Source organism: Miscanthus floridulus, chromosome 5 (assembly GCF_019320115.1).
Source record: "Miscanthus floridulus cultivar M001 chromosome 5, ASM1932011v1, whole genome shotgun sequence".
In the NCBI taxonomy this organism is placed as follows: Eukaryota; Viridiplantae; Streptophyta; class Magnoliopsida; order Poales; family Poaceae; genus Miscanthus; species Miscanthus floridulus.
In genome coordinates, this window is record NC_089584.1 from 108,948,992 (window position 1) to 108,968,723 (window position 19,732).

Here is a 19,732-nt window from a genome sequence, read left to right on the forward strand (position 1 = left end):
CCCACCGAAGATCATGAAAGCGTTGCGTACCTCGGGGAACCCGTCGTCCTTGTCTTCGTCCCGACCGCCGGTGCCTTTCTGCTTGGCGTCATCGTCGGGGAGCCCAAGCCTGGCGTAGTAGCGCCACAGCATGGTGCAATCTTCGAGAGCGTGCCTGACCGGGCCCTGGTGGTAAGGGCAGGGTTTCTTAAGCATGTCGTCGAAGGGCCTAGGGCCTTTGGGGCCTCGGGGATTCTTGCGCTCTGTGGTCGCGACCAGATCAGCCTCTAGGACCTCCTGCCTCCCCAGGCGCCCCTTTTTCTTTTTCTTAGGGAGGTGGGAGGCTGAGGCCTCGGGGGCCTCTTCCCTCCGCTTACCCTTGGTATCGGCGTCGGGGAAGATGGCTCCGACAGCCTCTTCTCCTGAGGCGAAGCTGGTGGCGATGTCGAGGAGCACGGCAGCAGAGCGCGGGACGTTGCGACCTAACTCTCAGACCAAGTCCCGACAAGTGGTGCTGGAGAGGAAAGCCTGGACGATCTCCGAGTCGCCGACGCTAGGTAGCTCGGTGCATTGTTTGGAGAAGCGCCGGATGAAGTCTTGGAGAGACTCGTCCGGCTTCTGGCGACAGCTCTTAAGATCCCAGGAATTCCTAGGGCACACGTACGTGCCCTGGAAGTTCCCGACGAAGATCCTAACCAAATCACGCCAGTCGTGGATTTGCGAGGGAGGGAGATGCTCGAGCCAGGCTCGTGCCGAGTCCGACAAGAGCAAAGGGAGATTACGGATGATGAGCAGGTCATTGTCCGCGCCACCTAGCTGGCAGGCCAGGCGGTAATCGGCGAGCCAGAGCTCCGGGTTGGTCTCGCCGCTGTACTTCGCGAGATTGGCTAGCTGTCGGAATCGGGCGGGGAAAGGAGCAGCGCGGATGGCCCTGCTGAAGACCCGAGGGCCTGACGGCTCAGGGGAAGGACTGTGGTCCTCACCACTATCGTAGCGACCGCCTCGGTGTGGGTGGTAGCCCCGAGCGGGCCCCTCGTTGTCGTGGCGTTGTCGCCCGCTGACCACCTCATGGTCTCCCTGCACCTCGCGTCGACTACCGAGGCGATCCAGAAGCACGGGGACCCTATGGGCTATCGGTGCTCGGTCGGGGTCGGGACGAGCCGGGGCTTCCCTGTCCTGCCGAGGCGGTGCCGTGAGAAGGTTCGAGGCGCCCCCGCACCGTCGGGAGGCGGAACTCTCGGCCTGCTGAACCGCAGCGGTCTCTAGGAGATCGCGGAGCTCGCCGCGGACCCGCCGCCCCTCCGTGGTAGAAGGCTCGGGCATTGCGTGAACCAGCATTACCGTAGCCGCAATGTTCTGGCTGGCGCGATTGAAGACTGGGGGTTGCTCGCTCCCTTCGTCGTCATGGATGCGGTGATACACATCGCGAGCTCTTCGTCGGGCTCCCCCGCCTTCACCGCGGCCTCGCTGTTCCTGTTCGAGAGAGTCTCGAAGCTGCTGCAGAAGGAGTTGGTCTTGCTCAACCTTGGCCTGGAGCTCACGGAGTTGCTCTAGGTCTAGGCGCTGAGGTCGTGCAAGAGCGACGTTCTCATTTCATGCAGTCGGTAGGGCATTACGTGGGGGCGTGACGGCGCCCGCCCCTGGACGAAGTGGGGAGCGGCTACCTGCCCCCTCATCCTCTTCGCCTGCCCTCGGCATCCCGAGCCCGACGTGAAAACACTCGCGAGTGGGGTCGTAAGTGCCTTCGTCGTCGGAGTCGGAGTAACCGAAGCAGTAGTCGCTTGCGGCCAAGAACTGGCGCAAAGTCCCAGGGTCGTGGAGCCTGGAGAAATCCACTCCGGGCCATGCCTCGTCCTCATCCGAGGAGTCAGCGTGGGTGCTTAGGTCGAGACCGAAGTGCTGGCAGCGTTCTAAGGGACCCTCATGAGCAGCAGCGTATGCGTAGGTGTAAGAAGCGGCGGCATTTTTCAACCCAAAGGGGTATGGGGATGATGTCGTTGCCAGATTCTGCTCCGCCGGGGTCGGTTCTTCAGGGAGTGGTGGAGCGGAGCTTGACGACTGGGCATCATCGCGAGCCACCGGTGATTTCCCTTTGTCCAAGCTCAGGTCAGACAGGTCCCCAGCCAGGGACCCTGTACCAACAGCTGGTCGTAGGATATCGGCGAGGAGTGTCGTGCCGCCTCGGGTTCGCGTAGCGTCGGGGTGGTCTTGCTCGTGTCGTGCCTGGCGAGCGCGGCGAGAGCGGCCACCCGGGCGCCGCCTGCGCCTGGGCTGCCGGTGCGTAACTTCATCGTCGGGCGGTGGGGCTCGAGGAGCGAGGAGTACCATGTCGTACTCATGCCCTAGAGACATGAACTCTAGGCTCCCGAACCAAACTACGGTGCCGAGACGCAATGGTCGCACGGGGTCTGCCATCCGGAACCTGCTGGGATGACGAAACTGACACGCAGACGTCCCCTACCTGGCGCGCCAACTGTCGGTGTTTCGGACCGGGGGGTCCTCAACCGACTAGTGAATTTGTTCTGCGTGCTCCCGATTCCGGATGGTGATGCAAAGAGACACAAGGTTTATACTGGTTCAGGCAATCGGCGCCCTACGTCCAGTCCGAGGGATAGAACTTGTATTCCTTGCACCGAAGTGCTCGTAGTAGGGGGTTACAAGCTAAGGGAGAGAGAGAACTTGTCCTAGGTCTCGGCAGGGTGCCGTGGGGCCGTCTGAGACGTTGCTCTCAAGCGGCTGGAAGGTGTGCGTGTGTGTGTTCTCCGGGCGTCCCCTCTAAGTGGCCCAAGTCCTCTCCTTTTATAGTTGAAGGGGGGACAAGGGCAGTACAGGTATTACTATGCGGCGTCGTGCCGCCAGGGACGGTATGTCCAAGCCCTGTGGCCTGTTCCTGTGGCGGCGTGGTCGTCGGAGTGGCCCATCCTTGGAGTACTAGGACGGCGTGGTCGTCCCATCAGATCCTGTGCGTCGTGGGAGCCCCAGGAATGCCTCGGAGTGGACGTGGCGGCGACCATAAGCCGCTGGGGACGGACTATGCACGAGGCCGAAACTTGGTCGGGGCCGAGGCTGGTACTGCGGTGGGGGGTCTCGGCAGGCGCGGACCCCAATATTGCCGAGGCCCTGATGTACAGTGCCGAGGCCTTGGTGTATAGCGCCGAGGCCTTGAGCGGGCGGCTGATCGTGGACACAGTGGTAGGACACAGTGGCCAGTAACCCCCGCCATATCCTGTCCTAGGCGCTGACGGCGGCTGATCGTGGTCACAGTGTTTGGACACAGTGGCCGGTAATCCCCGCCATATCCTGTCCCAGGCGCTGACGGCAGCTGATCGTGGTCACAGTGTTTGGACACAGTGGCCGGTAATCCCCACCGTGCCCTGTCCTAGCCGGTATGGTGCTGATGCGACTTCGGGTCGCGTCGGTCTTTCTGTGACGTTGAGCCGCTGCCCGGCTGAGATCACGGGAGTGGTTGAAAGCATTAATGGGACGTGACCGGCTGTCGGGAGGGTCGGCCGAGGCGGGGGGCGACGGACCGCGGGCGAGCCGGCCTCGAGCGACACGGAGAATGGGGCCTCGCGCGAGACGGGGATCAGGCTCCTTGCCGAGGCTTCGCGCGAGAGGCCTCGCGCGATACGGAGAACGCACCTCCTGCCGAGGCCTTCTGTGGAGAGCCTCGGGCGAGGCGGAGACGGCGTTCCCTGCCGAGGCCTTCCCTGGGGAGCCTCGCCAGGATGTCGAGACCTCCTTCTCGGGGCTCGAGGCGAGGAGGAGGAGGACCCAATGGGCCTGGCCGCGACGGGGAGGGGCCCACGACTTACCTTTTTGCTTTTATCATCGTTATTTTTTAGATGGGACTGGGGCAACCCATTTGATGTTTTGCTTGGGGTACCCCATTCTAAGGTACCCGACAGTTAGGTTCACACTTCGTATTCAGAGTTAAGAAAACATTTTCAGTTAAATATCTCGGGCTAAAGAGTTTCAGTTTCAGATATCTGTTTATCTTTCAACTTAGTTAATTCTCTTGCGTTCAGTCTGCATGCTTGTTGATAATACGTTGTGAACTTGGCTTGCATGTGTTGTCACTGCTTCTAGTGCTGGTTCCGAGGGATTCTTAGTTTCTATTTCAGGTTTCGGGTTTCTAAGGCATCTGCATGCGGCTCCGGCATCGTCATGTAGATCCAGCAGCTGCCGATGTGCGCACTAGCGGCGGCGGAAAGCTCTCTGTGCTCCACCCGTCGCAGCAGGAAGTATGGGCAGACAGAATCTTGGATTTGGAAGGTATGGATTCAGGGCGCACCGCGCCGCCACCGCCGCCGCGGCCTTGCCCGGGCCGCCGTTGCCGGCTGGTGCAGAGCCACGCCGCCGCTGCAACCGCGCTGCGCACGCGACGCGCGCACCAGACCGCACCGGATGCAGGCCGCCAGCCGGTCAGCTCCGCTGCCCGAATGCACGACCGCGCAAGGACGCCGTGGAGAGAGAGAGAGACGGCGTGACGTGCGGTGTGCAGCAGAGCGGGAGGGCGGTGATGGCGCGGGAGCTCCAAGGGTTACGGCCAGATGCCAGATGCCGAGAACAGAGAAGTACTTTTTTTTTGAACCATCGGACGGTGTCCGGACGTCGGGTATGGGAGCGAAGTCACGCCGTGACGCCTATGTAACAGCGGTGGCAACGAGGGAATGAAAAATCTAAAACTAATGGTAATGAAGGGAACATGTAATTTTGAATGACAACGAAGGGATTGTTATAGTTTTTAATAGTAATGAAGGAATTTTCTCAAAAAGAAAACCCGCAGGAAATCGCACGGAGAGCCGGAGACCTGCGGCCATGCGGGCGCACGCAAAGGTCTCGGCCCCCGGCACGGTGCTGCACTGCTGGGCTCGACTCGAGGCCCCCTTCCGTTCCACTCCGCGGCTCCCGCATCAAGTGTGCGGCGAAGCCTTCACGGTGACTCGACTCCACTCCGTTTTGCTAGTAGTTCCGCGAGACGCAGCAGCGAGACAAATTGCAGGCTCCTTGTGGTCTTAACTCGGTCATCTGAGCTGGACTGCTAAGGCCCTCGGTTCTCTAGTCCATGGACTAAAAATTTTAGCCTATTTTAGTTCATAAACTAAAAAAGTGCTGTTTGGTTCTTTAAACTAAAATGAACTAAAGTGGAGAGAGAGGGTAATAAATAAGAGACATAGGTGTCCCCAACACCTTTTAGTCTATTTTAGTCTAATTTTGTGGACTAAACGACTAAATGATTTTTGTCCACTTTTAGTCCAAGTGTTTGGCTGTTTAGTCAACTAAAGTGTAGATTTTAGTCTAAAATACTTTAGTGCACGAGGACCAAACACCCCTAACTGTGCAACGAATGGTCAGAGTGGCTGGCGCTGTAGCCGGAGCCGGGAGCCCATGTGGTGCACGCGGACCCGGCGCAGCTCAGTGGCGGATGCACGATGCGGGATAAGGGGGGCTAAAACAATGAAGATATTGATTTGCATGAAGATTTAAGGGTGAAATCAAGCTTTTGCTACAATGATTAGGCTTGAAATAAAAAATTAGGGGGGCTGGGCATGCAGGTGCAGCAGGCGGACTGACGGAGAAGAGACGATCCAAGCCTCCCACCTGCCGCCCTGCCTGCCGGAGAAGAGAACATCTCGGAAATATAGGACTGACAGACAGACGCAGGGTTTGTCAGGAGAGCCTGAAGCTTTTTCAGGAGCAGATGCAATGCAATCACCGTTCTTGTCTGGGTCTGCCAGTGGAGTAGTACTTACGTGATGTCGAGACGTGATGAGCTTGTGTTGCAAGCGTTACTGGTAAACCGAATTTTGACCAGAAACAGTGGCCTTTTCCCCAGATTTTGCATGCACGCGCGGAAAATTACAAAGAGCCCGTATTTATGAGCGCTGACGCACCAACAGTGGCCTGCGATCACAAGGAATCAAACCAAAGGAAAAATGAAGGGAAAAAGCAAACGGAATTGACATCACAGGGCAGATCGGCGAACCGGTCAGAATCAGCAAATGAGACGGCCGGCTAGACACACACGCTGCACATAATCTCAAGATTAAGCTTCATCATTAATTAATTATCTAATTCATCCATCCATCATTTCATTCCGGAGGCTCCCGCGAGCGATCAGGAAGCCTGGATCATCAGATCGCTCGCGTGTCGCCGCTCCGAAATGAAGAAAAAAAAGAACTCCCTTCTTCGTTCGTGAGCAAAAATTACAGCAGCAGCAGCGTCGATCAAGAAGAACAGCAAAGCAAGCACCTTACAAAACCAGAACGGAAGGGCAGTACGGCGGCGGTTGTAGTAGTACTGGCGGTGGTGGCTACGGTACGGTAGAGGCGCGCGCCCGCGACGAGATGAGAGGCGGGCCGGATCTTCACTCGGACGGCGCCGCCATCCGGGGCGAGGTGACGGGGAAGAGCGGGAGCAGGCGCGGGGGCTCGGCGCCGCCCCTCGGGGACGGGTGGAGGAAGAAGCCCCTCTCGGCGATGGCGGCGCGCTCGGCCTCCTCGGAGGACGACGACGTCGACGCCGGCGAGCGATTGAAGGGGTCGCCGGTGAGCGGCGTCACCGGGCTGCTGAGCCTCAGGGACGGGAAGTCCAGGACGCTCGGCGACAGGATCTCCGGCGTGGCCCTCGTCCGCGGCGACGGCGGCGGGCCCATCGCCAGCGGCGCGATCATCTTCAGGTTCTTCAGGCTGCTCCGCCGCTCGTACAGCTTGAAAGACGGCTTCTTGGGCCGGCACGGCCCGCCGCTAGCCGCTTGGCCTCCGCCGGTCCCGGCGCTGCCGCTGTTGGCAGCAGCTGCCCCTGTCGTCGTCGCGTCGTTCTTGGTGGGCTGCTCGGCGCCGGTGAGCATCTGGACGACCTGCTTGAACGAGGTGGTGTCGGCCTGGACGAAGGTGGTGGGGAACGGAGTGGTGTCGATGGTGCGCGGGATGGGCCTGGGGGACTGCGGGAGGTTGTGGGGCAGCGCACGGTGGTGGGGGTGAGATGGGGAGGTGGACGACGACGACGACGAAGAGGTGGAAGAGGAAGGGGAGTTGGGGTCCTGCTGATGAGGCATGGGGAGGAGTTGCTTGGTGGAAACCTCCATTGGAGTGTGTGGGTTTTGGCGTTGGTGGAGAAGAGAAGAGGGCCGGGGAGGAGAGGGAAGAGGATTTGAGTGGAGGAAGAGGGTATGGGGACGTTAAGAAGAGAGAGAACGCAGAGGGAGGGGAGTTAGAGGTGCATTGCTTGTGGTGTGAGTGAGACTTGCATGCATGCTCTTTGTTTCAAAAAAAAAAAAAAAAAAAAAAACTTTGGATGCATGCTCTCTCCGTCTTCTTATCTCCCCCCCCCCCCCCCCCCCCCCCCCCCCTCTCTCTGTCGCCAAAGTCTGTTCCATTTCGCGCGGGTTTCTTCTTTTCTTTTTCTCTACTTTTCTTTGTCCTTTTCCTCTTATTTTCTTCGCTTGTGTTGGGTAGTGTGGTGGTGGCCAGGTGGGGAAGTAGCAGAGGTAATCTTGGACTGAAGTACTGAACCTCAAGGTTCCTCCTGCTTAGAGCACCAGCCCTCAAAACTAAATTTTAGAGATTGAGGCAACAAACGAGGTGCAGTAGAGTCCCTACTAGAATCCTCAAATTTGAGGGTCCTTCAAATTCTGCGTCCTGCCCTCATTCCTGGGGGCTATGGAGGGAGCCCTTACTCAACGTTTTCTGGTGTTGGTATCGCACGTCATTTTGTATCCGCTCCTCACGCTCCTCCTCGACGCCCATCCTTGGCTCCTCCCGGCAGCACCCGACGCGACCTCCTCCCTAGCGCCCCTCCCGACGAGACCTCCTCCAGCCCCCCCCCCCCCCCCCCCCCAGCGCCCCTTCCCCGACAATACCTAGATCTGGCCTCTCCCCTGGTGGCGCAACCTCCTCGGGTCCTCCTCAATGCCTCTCCCTAGACCAACATCTTCATGGCGTGGCCTCCTCGCCTTCTAGCTTGCTGGCTGACAATCATGGCTTCTCCTGGCTGCGTGTGACCTCCTCCTCGCGGCAGGTGGTCACGGCTTCTTCCGAAGCCCCGCGCAGCCTCCCGGCAGCGGCGACCTCATCCTCGTCGTGGATGCCTGCTACGAGCCGATCCTGTTGGTCCCTTCTGACCTACGGCGGCCCCTCCCGCCCGCGACTGGGGGCTGGACCCACCGCCCCGGTCTCCTCGTCCCAGGCAGACGCATGGTCGAGTTAGTCAATGGAGAAGATGGTAAGAAAGATGATGACAAGCGGGTCTCCCATGTCATTCTCTACTAGAATAGTTTTGAGGATTCTGTTTTGAGGGCCACTGCTGGAGCGCAGTAAAAAACATAGCCCTCAAAAGTAGGGACTTTATTTTGAGAGCTTCTGCTGGAGTTGCCCTATCCATCTTCATGCAGTCACTCTTCAGGCTTCGCTCGTGGTATTAATATTATCAGGGTAAAAACATCTCGTAGGAATAACTTTTATTAGGATGGCTGGTTTTGTGAACGGGGTAAATTCTAATATTTGATGTTAAAGGTCCTCAACTTCTATATTTTATTTGGTCCACCTTTTAGTGGTCAGATTATGTTAGTGGTTTCGTGAGTTTTCTTTGATGAAATTTGGTTATAGAGGTTAGTGGTTTCATGAGTTTCATTTGATAAAATTTGGTTTCATGATTTTTTTTCATTGAGAAAATTTAACATCTTGAATAGTGGATGTAGTTAGTGAATAATCACGACCAAAGGTAGCCATGGCCCCATGGACACATGGTTTTTAAAACTTCTTAAAAGTAAACAAGGATTCTTAGATATTTCTTAAGGTTAGTTTACTATCCTCGCTCTCCTTAATCTCACTTCAAGCTGTGTTGCCCACACCGGCGTGGTGGCGATTTAAATGACCATTTATGCCATCATAGCAATTTATAGTGCATTCTAGTGTCTAGTACCTAATTTCTTTTTAGTAAAATATAAGAACTAGGGTTTTGAATAAAAGGTATAGTATACAAAAGAGCTCCAACTTAACATGCTGATAGAAAAAACTATAGTAACCGATAAAATCAAAATTTAGAAGTTAAAATCTAGATTCATCATGTCACGGCCTGTTAAGGGTACCATAACTTAAGCTTGGTTTTCAACTAAGTACATACAGAAGACGCATGGAACTGCCATGTAAATAAAGAGAGAAAAACTTTGAATATAAATGGAAAAACATATAATGTGATCCTAAATTCATCACAACCAATGAAACGAGTATATAGGACATATATCGATGTTACAGGTACTAACAGGAACTTCATACTTTTGCTTCTTCTTATTATCAGATTCTTGCGTGTGTTGCACATGTTAATAGATTAGTTATGCTTAATTGTGTACATATTGGGTGCACATGTGTTTAGACTTTTTGTGGCCAAGATATTGCACGGTATAGCGCAACGAAGAGTAAAGTGAGAAGCATGAGGCCCCATTCACTAGTCTGAAACTTGGCTGAAACTGATTGAAAACACTGTTCTGGTTGAATTGTTGTGAGAGAAAAATACTGTTCCGGCTGAAAAAAGAAGCCGAACAAGTCGAATACGGGATAAGCCAAACATGGCGGAGAAAAAAGGGAAAGCGAACTCGCAAGACAGAGGAAGGCAGCTTCTCCGTCGATACTTGAAACGGAAAAAGACCCCAACCCAACGCTTGCTAGGGAAGATGCCCTGGGTTTTTCGAGCGAGGCACGGGGAGCACTTGAGCATTGTGGTGCTTGCTCATGGCTCATTTTGGTCACGTCTCGCGCGTTAGGTTAGGAACGGTCCAAAGATTCTCGTGCCGATGGAAAAGGCTGCATCCATTGACTTGGACAAGCAAAAGCTCCCCTACTGTCTATTTGACTCTAGCTCCACCTGCCGCTGCTGCTTCACTTCTGCAGCTGGGCCACCCCCCCAATGATTCCTCCTGTCGTGTCCCTGACTGAGACTGCCGCCTCCTCCCTTTCTTGGGGCTATGCATTGCAGAATTCCTTGCTCCTGCCTTGTGCAGCTCCGGCTATCTGTTTGGCGAGACTTATTGTTGTTGCGATTGATTTATGGTGAGAAAAAATATTATTTTATGATTAAAAAAGTATGACTGATTTTAGTTTATAAGCCCATGCAGTTCATCAAACTGTACTAGTACTAGGTTAGGAGTAGTAGGGCATGCTTGGTTTGTTGGAGACGAGTAGACGACGATGTCACAGACGGGAAGGGTGTAAAGATGCAGTTTTATTACCTGTTTTGCCCATAGTCTTTGATGAATTTTCCCATCTCCGATACATTCGAAAAACTACAACGTTTTTCGCGTCATCGCGAACAGATTCGGGGATGATTGTGGAAACCGAATCGTGTCCACGGACCAAAACAAATTTGGGCGCACGATGAGAAAGGAGGAGACTGAAAAAGCCGGCATCCAGTTCCCGTTTCAACGGCTACGAGAACGGCATCGGGCGCTTTAGATTTGACTATTCTCTCCGGCCACCGGCTTCATTCGGCGAAGCAGGCAGGCGCACACGCCAATTGCGTGCCACCTAAGAGGACAGGAATCGTTGGAAATGATGATGCTGTTGGCCACATTTCGCTACTTGTGGTAGTACAACAAAAGCCCAGAAAAAAGTACATTGCTTAGCTGGTAAGTCATGACTGAAAGTATTATTTACTGATTTGGTGTAAGAAAAAAATACTGTTTGTTGACTAAAACAATACGGCTTAAGCCAAGTGAACCGAGCGAAACTTGTTTATACTATCTGGATTGGCCCGGCCGGCATGGCGAACGAACCAACGATCATGATGCATGACGCGATATACAGTAGGAGATTACATCTGATTAACGTCTCAACAGAAGGAAGTAGTTTTGAACAAGTTCCAGGGGGCATCAAATCACATAATTGAGAGTTGACAGTTCAAATAATCGCAGCACCAATGCTAACGAGTTTTCTCGTCAAACTTGCCAATCATTGTTCATTATCGAGCGTATTTGGAACACATAAGCTCTAGTACACGGAACAGTGTGAGGCTTCAGGAATGGAAAGACTCCTCTGCATTCCAAGCTAGCGCACCTAAACGCACATGCAACTGCTCCTACTGCACCCACCACGGAATGTATATGTGGCCTGTGAACACCGCCGTGTTCGAGCCCACCCACGTCCCTGCCACAAGGCCACGGAGGCACAGACCCTCGGTGCGTGCACTGCGTGGTTCCCTGCTCACGAGCTCGGCGACCCGGCGCGCTCGCGAGTGTTCAGTGTTCAGCCACACTCCCCCGGCCGGTGGCGGAACAGGGTGGTTCGGTTGGACTTGGACAGGTCACAGGTGCCGGCCGTGTGCGCGGGGCCGAGGCGATTCGATCAAATTATCATGTGTCCCAGTGTCCCACGGCAACGGGACGTGCCAGCGAACGCCTCGGGCAAGCACTCCCATCACACACCGGCCTGCTTGCTCGCGGTATTGGCCTTGGAGTGCACTTCAGAGTTCAGACTCGGTCGGACCCAGTGGCTCCCCGCCTATTCCAGCGATGCGGTGGCTCGTCGTTTTCTGATCTGGGAACGCATGCCAGGCAGCAGTGCGCTCCTACGGAGATACCGTGACCGGCGCTGCATCTCATCTGCCAATTGCAGATTGGTTCCAAGTGATCGTTTTGCCAGTGTGGTTGGTTGCATGTAAATGCGCAAGCATGTTTCCTTCTATATGCATTTCTGGCGTGCCCATAGATCACGCACCATCACGGCATGGGGAACTTTGGCGTTCATTCCTGGTGAGCGACTAGTCGTCTTTGGTCTCTGGTGGTAGGAGGGAAATTGCCGTTGTTAGCTCTGGCGTTTCTGCGTCTGGAGCGGGGCCACTAGACCTTTCTTTGACCAACAAATTAAGTGTGCAGCCACACTTCCTGGCCAAATCCACATCTAACAGTGACCATGACAAAGCCATCGCTCCAGATCACACCTGCTGTCACTCTCAGCTAGCCCCCACGCTACACAACTTTCCATTTTGGAGAGAGAGAGAGAGAGAGAGAGAGAGAGCTACCAAGTGCCGTTATGACTCGATGGGGTCGAACAGCCACCACCAAGATGCACACATACATACAGTCTGTAGCGGAGTGGAGTAACATGGGCCTGTGCTCTTCGACCGATCAAAGTGTCCCCAAACAAGACCACCCAACATGGATGGTACGGTACGCCTCCCACAGTCGACCGCTGAGTGCTGACTCACTCCCCAGTACGTCCCCTGGCGTTCCGGTTCGGTTCCAGTTCCATCCTCGCACTTGTCATGGACCACAGCACCACCGCACAAGTGGAGGACCAGACCAGATCGATCGCGAGATGCCCATCTGGATCTGGTGCGGCGCCCGCCGGCGAAATGGTGGGTTGGGGCGATCCAGCACCAGTTCTTCTGTCCTTTGGTTATATATGCTCTCTGTCCCCCACGGTTGGGAGTCAGGGCTCACCATCAGCACCAAGTAGCATTGTGCCAGTGGAGGACTGGAGGGACACTCGTGGCATTTTGGGGGAACACATAGCAGTAGCGTGATAGCAACATAGCAGTAGCATGATAGCAACTTGAATCCCATGCCCTGCGAACATGGCGGAACAGGACTGGCCACCATGCTTTGACGACCCTCAGCAAATATAGCCAGGGAGGGAGAGAGAGACCACTTGCTCGAGATGCCCTACAGGACATTCCTTCTGAAAGGTACATAACCTTCTTCTAGACTGGTGTTCTGCTGCGGCAGTGCGGAGATTTCCATGGTTTGGTTTGAAGAGAAATGACAAAGCAAATGGCCAAAAGCATCAAGGGACGGGCAACTAGAGGCTGGTACTATGTACAACGCGATGACACGTGAACACACTCTAGAGGCCTGCCAAAACTTTCAGAGCAGCAAGTGGGTGGGGTCAGGTGGTCCCTGTTTGCTTGAACTTATCAGCCAGCTTATCAGCTAGAATCTACAGTATTTTTCTCTCACAACAAAACAGCTTCAACCGACTTTAATAGCAACAAGGCAAGTCGCTATAATGAGTGAACTGTACATACAGGCGGGGTAAAGGCGTAAAGTGGGAAGCATGACAGAGAAATGGGAACGAAAGCTGAATAAGTTGCGTGACACCAGATGTTTTTTTCATGCAGATGACAGGATGGCAGCTGAAAAATATGGTCAGATGGATACATGGAGCCGTCACCTGCAACCAACAGCGGACTATTTTCTCACTTTTATTAGGTGTGATGTGAATCAAAACACACTTTGCCTTGCCTGTTTACCTCAGATACCAGCACCTGTTGAATCGGTTTTCAATGGTGCGCTCACACAACCAACTTCCAAGTAATAAAGAAACAGGACAAACGCACAACATATGCTCAGGCTGAATGTATACACCACTGTTGAAAAAGGCACAATGTTTATACTAATAGTGCTGCATCTTTAGATATTTGTATATAAAGTTTCGCAGGGCCTGTGCCCAAACTGATGAGATCAGAACTCTAAGTCAATAGTTTTGTATTAGTATCAAGTTTTGATTCTGAACAAATGTAAGTGATACAGAACTTGTCAACAAGAAACTTGACACAGAGTGGTACAGACAACAAGAAAATAGGTTATGCCAAGAAAGATACATGAGAATGGGGATAAAGAAGAATGGGCCATCGCAACAAGCCTGAGGAGACACTCCAGAAAGATCATCATTACAGAGCCCGGGATATGTTCTTAAACTCGTTCAAACAGGACAGCAAAATCTTCTTACGTTTGAGAAGAGATTGGCGCTCATTCTGGATAGCATCAACTGCCCCAGGGGCGACAAACATGTCCATGAACTTGTCATCACTCACAGCGAATAGCTCAAAGCCAAGTGCCAGAAATAACCTTTCACCGCTGCATTTCACCAGTGGAAGAAACACGTCAGAAATAACTTCAAACATATTGGGGCAGGCATGTGTATGTAATGATGGCTACAACCTGCTAGCAAACTGATACTGGACAAACTACAGACCTACTAGATGTGCTAGCAGCTATACCGAAAATTGATTCAGGCAGTCCAAATCTAGTCTTGCAAATCAAACTATTTAGTGCCAAGAATAGTTAAAATGCAACTTTCATGGACATCAGTAGACTGAAAATTTCTATTTTGTGATAGTGTTTGATTTATATGTGATCAATTGGTTCCGTAGTGTTACTGGTTACTCATGGTGAATATGATCATGCGGTCAGCCAGTTGACAAAATCTGTTGTGAGTTCAGTGACAGGTGATCTGGAAATTAGTGTCAGTAGATGTGGTCAAGTAGCTGAAAACATCAACTTCAATATGTATGTTATAAAGTAAACTCACTAACTGAACAAAGCAGAAAGAGTAACAAGTATGGCATAAATATCAGTTTGAACATACCATGGTGTTAAGAATCCAGAGTTCAATGCAGAGGGAACATTTCTTTCAATCAGGACTTCTCGCATTTTGGCAAAATATTGAGCAGATATTGCGCATATGGTGGAGTATGATGACCCTGACTTCGAGCCCATGTCATCAGCACTAATCATACTGTTATGGTGATTTCTGTTTGTATATGCTGCCATCCTTGCTTGTCTTTTCCTTGGGCCACCATCATTTGGGATCCCATTATCTTTCTTCTTACCACCATGTATATCAGATGGCAGATCAGGAGAAGGTGTCTCAGGTACTGTTAGCTGGCTTTCTCTGAGAACCTCCTTTGACTCATTCCCTTTATTAGGCGGTGTCATATGCTGCTGATCTCTTGGAGGCAAGTTCTCCTGAGCTTCCTCTAATGCTGATCCACTGTCTGCTAGATCAAAGGATGTAACTCCAGTAAAGTGATTAAACCTACTCATGGAGTTTGCTACAGATCCAACACCACTCAGAAAGTCGTTGTCATAGCAAATATGGGAGTAGGGGCTCGTAACTGAATCAAGGTGATGACGCACTATCTGCTTGCATTGCTTGGACAATTCTTTGACAAACTTATAATATGAGCACCGGAGAGCAGCAAGAAAGCCAACATAACTATCCATATCTTCAACATTTTGATGATCTGTTACCCCCAAAAAAACATTTAGCAAATGGTGAAAGTACAAAGTAATAATACCACTTAGTGCTGACAATGTAAAAACTGACAGGACATGGTGGCTTATATCTTCAAAAATGGTGAAAGTACAAAGTAATAGTGCTGACAATGTAAAATCTGACAGGGCACGCTGGCTTATATCTTCAACATTTTGATTTTCTGTTACCTCCCTCCCCAAAAAAAAAGGGAAAAAACATTTTAGCAAATGGTGAAAGTACAAAGTAATGTAAAAACTGACAGGACATGGTGGCTTAAAGCTTGGAAACAGTAACACTGCTATGGATCCATCTTAAATTAAAATGCAGGGAAATAAGTAGCTCGCCAGTAAATACCCATGCTGTTATAGAAAATTGATCAATAGTCATAGCAAAAGTGTGAATAATCTGAAGTTGGGGAATGCAGATGACTAAATATGTGGTAGAGAAAAATGCAATCCATACCTACCTTTTGACGAACATGTTGAACAAAATATAAGCTACATACTAACTAAACAGTGATAATTTACTTCACTATGAACCAAATGATACCCAGGCAAATGTAGAAAGCAAGATGAACCAGCATGAATAGCAAGGTCGAGCTCTTACATTGTGAGTCCTTACTGCGGTTGCGCTCCATAGCAAGATCAAACAGACTTTGTAGGACAAATGCAAGCCGGTCACATGCAGTATCAATAAGAGGAGCAAGCCATGATCGTGCAGCTGCACGAGCTATCTCAGCTGCTGCCTCAATCAACCTACTGCTTCCACCTCTTCCAGCATGGGCAAGTAGTATGTTCGCAACCTAGTGACACAAGTATATAAGTAATTCTCCCAATAAATTGTGTGTGTGTATGGTTCCAGGCTAAAGAGTACCTTCTCCCTTGACACTTGTGGGCATTCCATTGAATATGTTGCACAGCGAAATTCATGCATTACTCTCTCAAAAGCTGCACCACCATACAGCTTAAGGCTGGAGTTGGCAGGTTTTACAGGCATATTAATGCCAGGCCAGCTGCCAATACCACTCTGCATTTGTTCCTCCTCAGTAGTTTTCCCCCATATTTCTGGAGCTGGATCAGCAGCTCCATCAAGTAATGCATGCTTTGATACCAAAAGGAAATTCAATTAGTTGAAGTCCATCAAGTGTTAGCAACATAAACGAGAATGTTCATAAGTTGCATTGTGTTTGTAATACCAAGTGTGTGCAAATAGAAGCTGCATGAAGCATTGCCGATCTCCGGAGATGAGAGACATCAGACGTTGCTTGTAGTTTGGAATCTAGTCTCGTTAGGTCCATTGAGACTTCAGTGCACCTCTGCTCTAACAATGCCAGGGTAGCTGGAGCTGCTTCTTTGTACCTCTTCTGAAGTTCAGATTCGAGGTACCTCCTGAGGCAGCTGAACCCAATGTATGATCCATATTTCTCTTCATTGAAACCCCCTTTCACATTATCTTGCAAGTGACGTAGCACATCAATATCAACCTGACAGATCTGCCTGCGGAACTCCTCATTGGAAATTGTTCCACGGTCCTTTGGAAGAGCCACGAAGAACGGGTGGATATTATCCCCAAGGTAGCCACTTGCACTCAAGAAGGTATCGACCTCCCACCTCTCCGTGAATTCCTTCAAATGACCAAGAACAATGACATTTTCTTAAGACACAATGACACAACTTGTTCGCACTGAAGAGTGAAGACAAGGCAAGCTCAAGTACCAATTGCGCATTGTTCTACGGCATACCTTGAGGCGGTTGTCAAACTTGGAGATGACTATCATGGTGCGCCTGAAAGTGGGATCAATCTCTTTAAGCGTGTCGAGCCAGATCGATGAGCACCATTCAACGCTGCTTTGCTGGAGGAACAGAACGAGGCGGTGGGGAGGGGTCGCGAGTGACTTCACCATCGACCGTATCTCATCCGGTGTGCTCTCTGGCTCGCCTCGCTTAGCCTGCAGCAAGCAAACAATAACATCAGTCGGACAGCTGACCAACACCATCACTTTTTTCCAGACGAGGTCGGACCAACACCATCACTGACGTCTGAGAACTAAGAAGCCCCAAGTTCACCTCTGTACCTTAAGCACGAAACCTGGGGTGTCGATGATTGTGAGGTTGGGGCAGTGGGCGTACTCAGCCCTCATGACGATGGGCTTGGATGAGACAGCGGCCTGGATCTTCCGGAGGTGTGATTCAGTCCGCTGCTTGATGAGGTCGGCGATGGCCGTAGCCATCACCATCGGGCTCCCGTACTCCTCGGAATCCTCCTCCTGCAACGCGCCGCACAACAAACCACGTCAAACAACCGCTCGTCGAGTTCACATTCATTACTAGACTCGATCTGGGAGAAGCAACGGGAGAAAACCTAGGAGAGGAATCGGCGCACACGCACCTGGAATCGGCATCTGGGCTCGAGGGCGGTTGGGTCGTGGACCATCTGGAGGACGAGAGGACGGCGGGTGCCCATCTCGACCTCGCGGACGTTGAAGCGGAAGCCAAGTAGCGCCTCCAGGAGGGAGCTCTTCCCATCCGACTGGCCTCCTATCGCCACTATCTCCGGGATGGGGAGCTTCTCGCCGAACGCCACCGCCGCCGCCTGCAGCCGGTTGTAAGCCTCGAACCGTGCCTTCGAGTCCGCCGCGGCTGCCGCCGACGCCGCATCTGCTGCCGCCCGGCGGGTGGATGGGGATGGTGACGGCGCCAGCGCCGATTTCAGGTTCGGCGTCCGGCTGGCCGCCGGGGACGAGAGGGAGCTGGCCGCCATGGGTGCGAACGGCAGCACTTGGGGAAGAATTTGAAATGCGGCGAGGGATCGATCAGATGGGATGGGAGCCGTTTGGGTTCGGGATAGCCGTTATATTAAGGGTTATTTTAATCTAAGACATTACAATCCTTCGAGTTTTGAGAAACGTCATTATAATTCATCTATTCAGAGATTTACCATTATAATTTTATCTCTCCCATGTTCTTGCCATTTTCTACGACTATCGCGTACGAGCCCCACTGTTAGACACGTATGACTACGGAAAGACATACGGAAGTCAAGTACCCGTCTCCCCCGTCAGACCGAGCGCACCCGCGGCGGGCGAGTACGCACCCACGGCGTGGCCTGCGTGCGAGGGGGAGCAGCCGCGCTCGCCCGCAGCCCAGGCCACCGTGCGAGGGCGACGAAGCGCGGGAGCAAAGGGCGAGCCCATGGACGACCTCGCCGTGGTGGGCCTGGCGTTCTTCGCTGCCGTGGCTAACTTCACAGACGACTCCGCCCCAAGCCTGATGTCGAGGCGGAGATCCTACGCCTCTCCTCCCGCCTCCACCACCTCTGCACCGACAAAGGCGGCAGCGGCGGCGCCGCCACGGACACGGGGACTCAGCATGGGCCCGCTCGACGTCGCCGCTGCTGTCAACCCCAACCCGCTCACCACTGACAAGCAGCAGCAGCCGCGCGACGCGCAGGGCCTCAAGCCAATCAAGCAGGCCTCAGCGGCGGCGCGGGTCAAGCCCATCTCCAACAAGCTCGGTGCCGTTCGAGAGGAAGGCCAGCGTTCCAAGCAGCACGCTGTCCCCGCCAGACCGTGGCCATCCAACAATGCCAGGCACACACTGGATGCCAGGCAAGGCACCGCAGCAAGCAGAGCCAAGGTGAGGAGCGAGAGCATGATCCCGAGCCGGAGGACCCGCTCGCCGCCGACCTCGTGCCCGAAGCCTCCGAGACGTACCGAGCGCGCGGCTCGTACGCCGACCACGCCGCGGGCAGCTCTCAGCACCGGTGGCTCCAGCGCGACCTGGCAATGGTCGACCGGCGGCGGGCGGCGTTCGTGGTAGTGCTGGTGCACATGCCCTGGTACAGCAGCAACGACGGGCACCAGGGGGACGGCGATGCCATGCGCGGCTGCCCTGACACGGGATGCCTCGTCGACCTCAACGAATGCTGCCCAGACGAGCTCCGCACTCGCCCGTAGCGGCCTGCACGCGAGCGGCCGCTGGAGGAGTTGGCCGCCGCCGTGGTCCGTGGAGAGCACGTTCAGGCCTGTGGAGCTCCCTGTTCGTGCCTGTGGAGCCGGTGGCGTGCTGACACCTCCGAGCGAGGCCGCGTCCTTCGTGCGCACCAACCTGCAGGCCGCCGGTCCTCGCGAGCAGGCCGCGTCGAGACTGGCAAGCCGCGGGCGAGCGCTCCTCCTCGCGTGCCGCCTCCCGCAGTCGGAGGAGATGGGGACTCGACGTCCGTACGTCTTTCCGTAGGCATACGTGCCTGACAGTGGGCCTGGTACGCGGCAGCCGTAGAAAATGACAAGAACGCGGGAGAGATGAAATTGTAATGACAAATCTCCGAATAGGTGAATTATAATGGCGTTTCTCAAAACTCGAAGAATTGTAATGACTTAGATCAAAATAACCCTTATATTAATGGATTAGTTTTTTTTTTTTGAGAAACTATTAATGGATCAGATGGGCTGGGCTGTTCTGTCACGGAGTTGTACAGCCCAACTAGCCTCATCGGTAAAAATGCGGCTTCAGAACCGTTGTATAGAATCATAGAATTGATGATGACGTGTTAAATCAACGTCCACGTTAAAAACGGCACTTTTCCTATATGTGCCTGATTTTTTTTTTTTTTGGTTTTGGTTCAGACAACATTCAATTTTGGCATTGTTTAGCTATAGATCTCTTATGAGCTATCCTTTTAATTGTACTAGTTGCTCGCGTAAGATTTTTGTGAGTTGTCAT

The 19,732-nt window shown here is 53.0% G+C and overlaps 3 protein-coding genes across 4 annotated transcripts; 1 reads left to right on the forward strand and 2 right to left on the reverse strand.

The window, feature by feature from the left end:
• Positions 1–6,214: 6,214 nt before the first annotated feature.
• Positions 6,215–7,139, reverse strand: LOC136452966 (VQ motif-containing protein 4-like). Its single transcript, XM_066453547.1, has one exon. It carries the CDS (start codon positions 7,067–7,069, stop codon positions 6,350–6,352), a length of 720 nt encoding a protein of 239 aa, XP_066309644.1. The 5' UTR covers positions 7,070–7,139; the 3' UTR covers positions 6,215–6,349.
• Positions 7,140–13,411: 6,272 nt separating this feature from the next.
• LOC136452967 (dynamin-related protein 5A-like) lies at positions 13,412–17,925 on the reverse strand. Of its 2 annotated transcripts, none has more exons than XM_066453548.1 (8): positions 17,400–17,925; positions 17,086–17,277; positions 16,753–16,959; positions 16,207–16,635; positions 15,885–16,112; positions 15,618–15,813; positions 14,343–15,000; positions 13,412–13,831 (listed from the first exon to the last, which is right to left on the reverse strand). In XM_066453548.1, exons 1-8 carry the CDS (start codon positions 17,769–17,771, stop codon positions 13,645–13,647), a joined length of 2,469 nt encoding a protein of 822 aa, XP_066309645.1. In that variant the 5' UTR covers positions 17,772–17,925; the 3' UTR covers positions 13,412–13,644. The 2 variants fall into 2 exon arrangements, with proteins under 2 accessions (XP_066309645.1, XP_066309646.1); XM_066453549.1 differs by lacking the exon at positions 13,412–13,831 and adding an exon at positions 14,129–14,207 and having other exon boundaries at positions 17,400–17,924.
• Positions 17,926–18,093: 168 nt separating this feature from the next.
• On the forward strand, positions 18,094–18,948 carry LOC136452968 (uncharacterized). The gene has a single exon (XM_066453550.1). It carries the CDS (start codon positions 18,203–18,205, stop codon positions 18,827–18,829), a length of 627 nt encoding a protein of 208 aa, XP_066309647.1. The 5' UTR covers positions 18,094–18,202; the 3' UTR covers positions 18,830–18,948.
• The last annotated feature ends 784 nt before the right edge of the window (positions 18,949–19,732 follow it).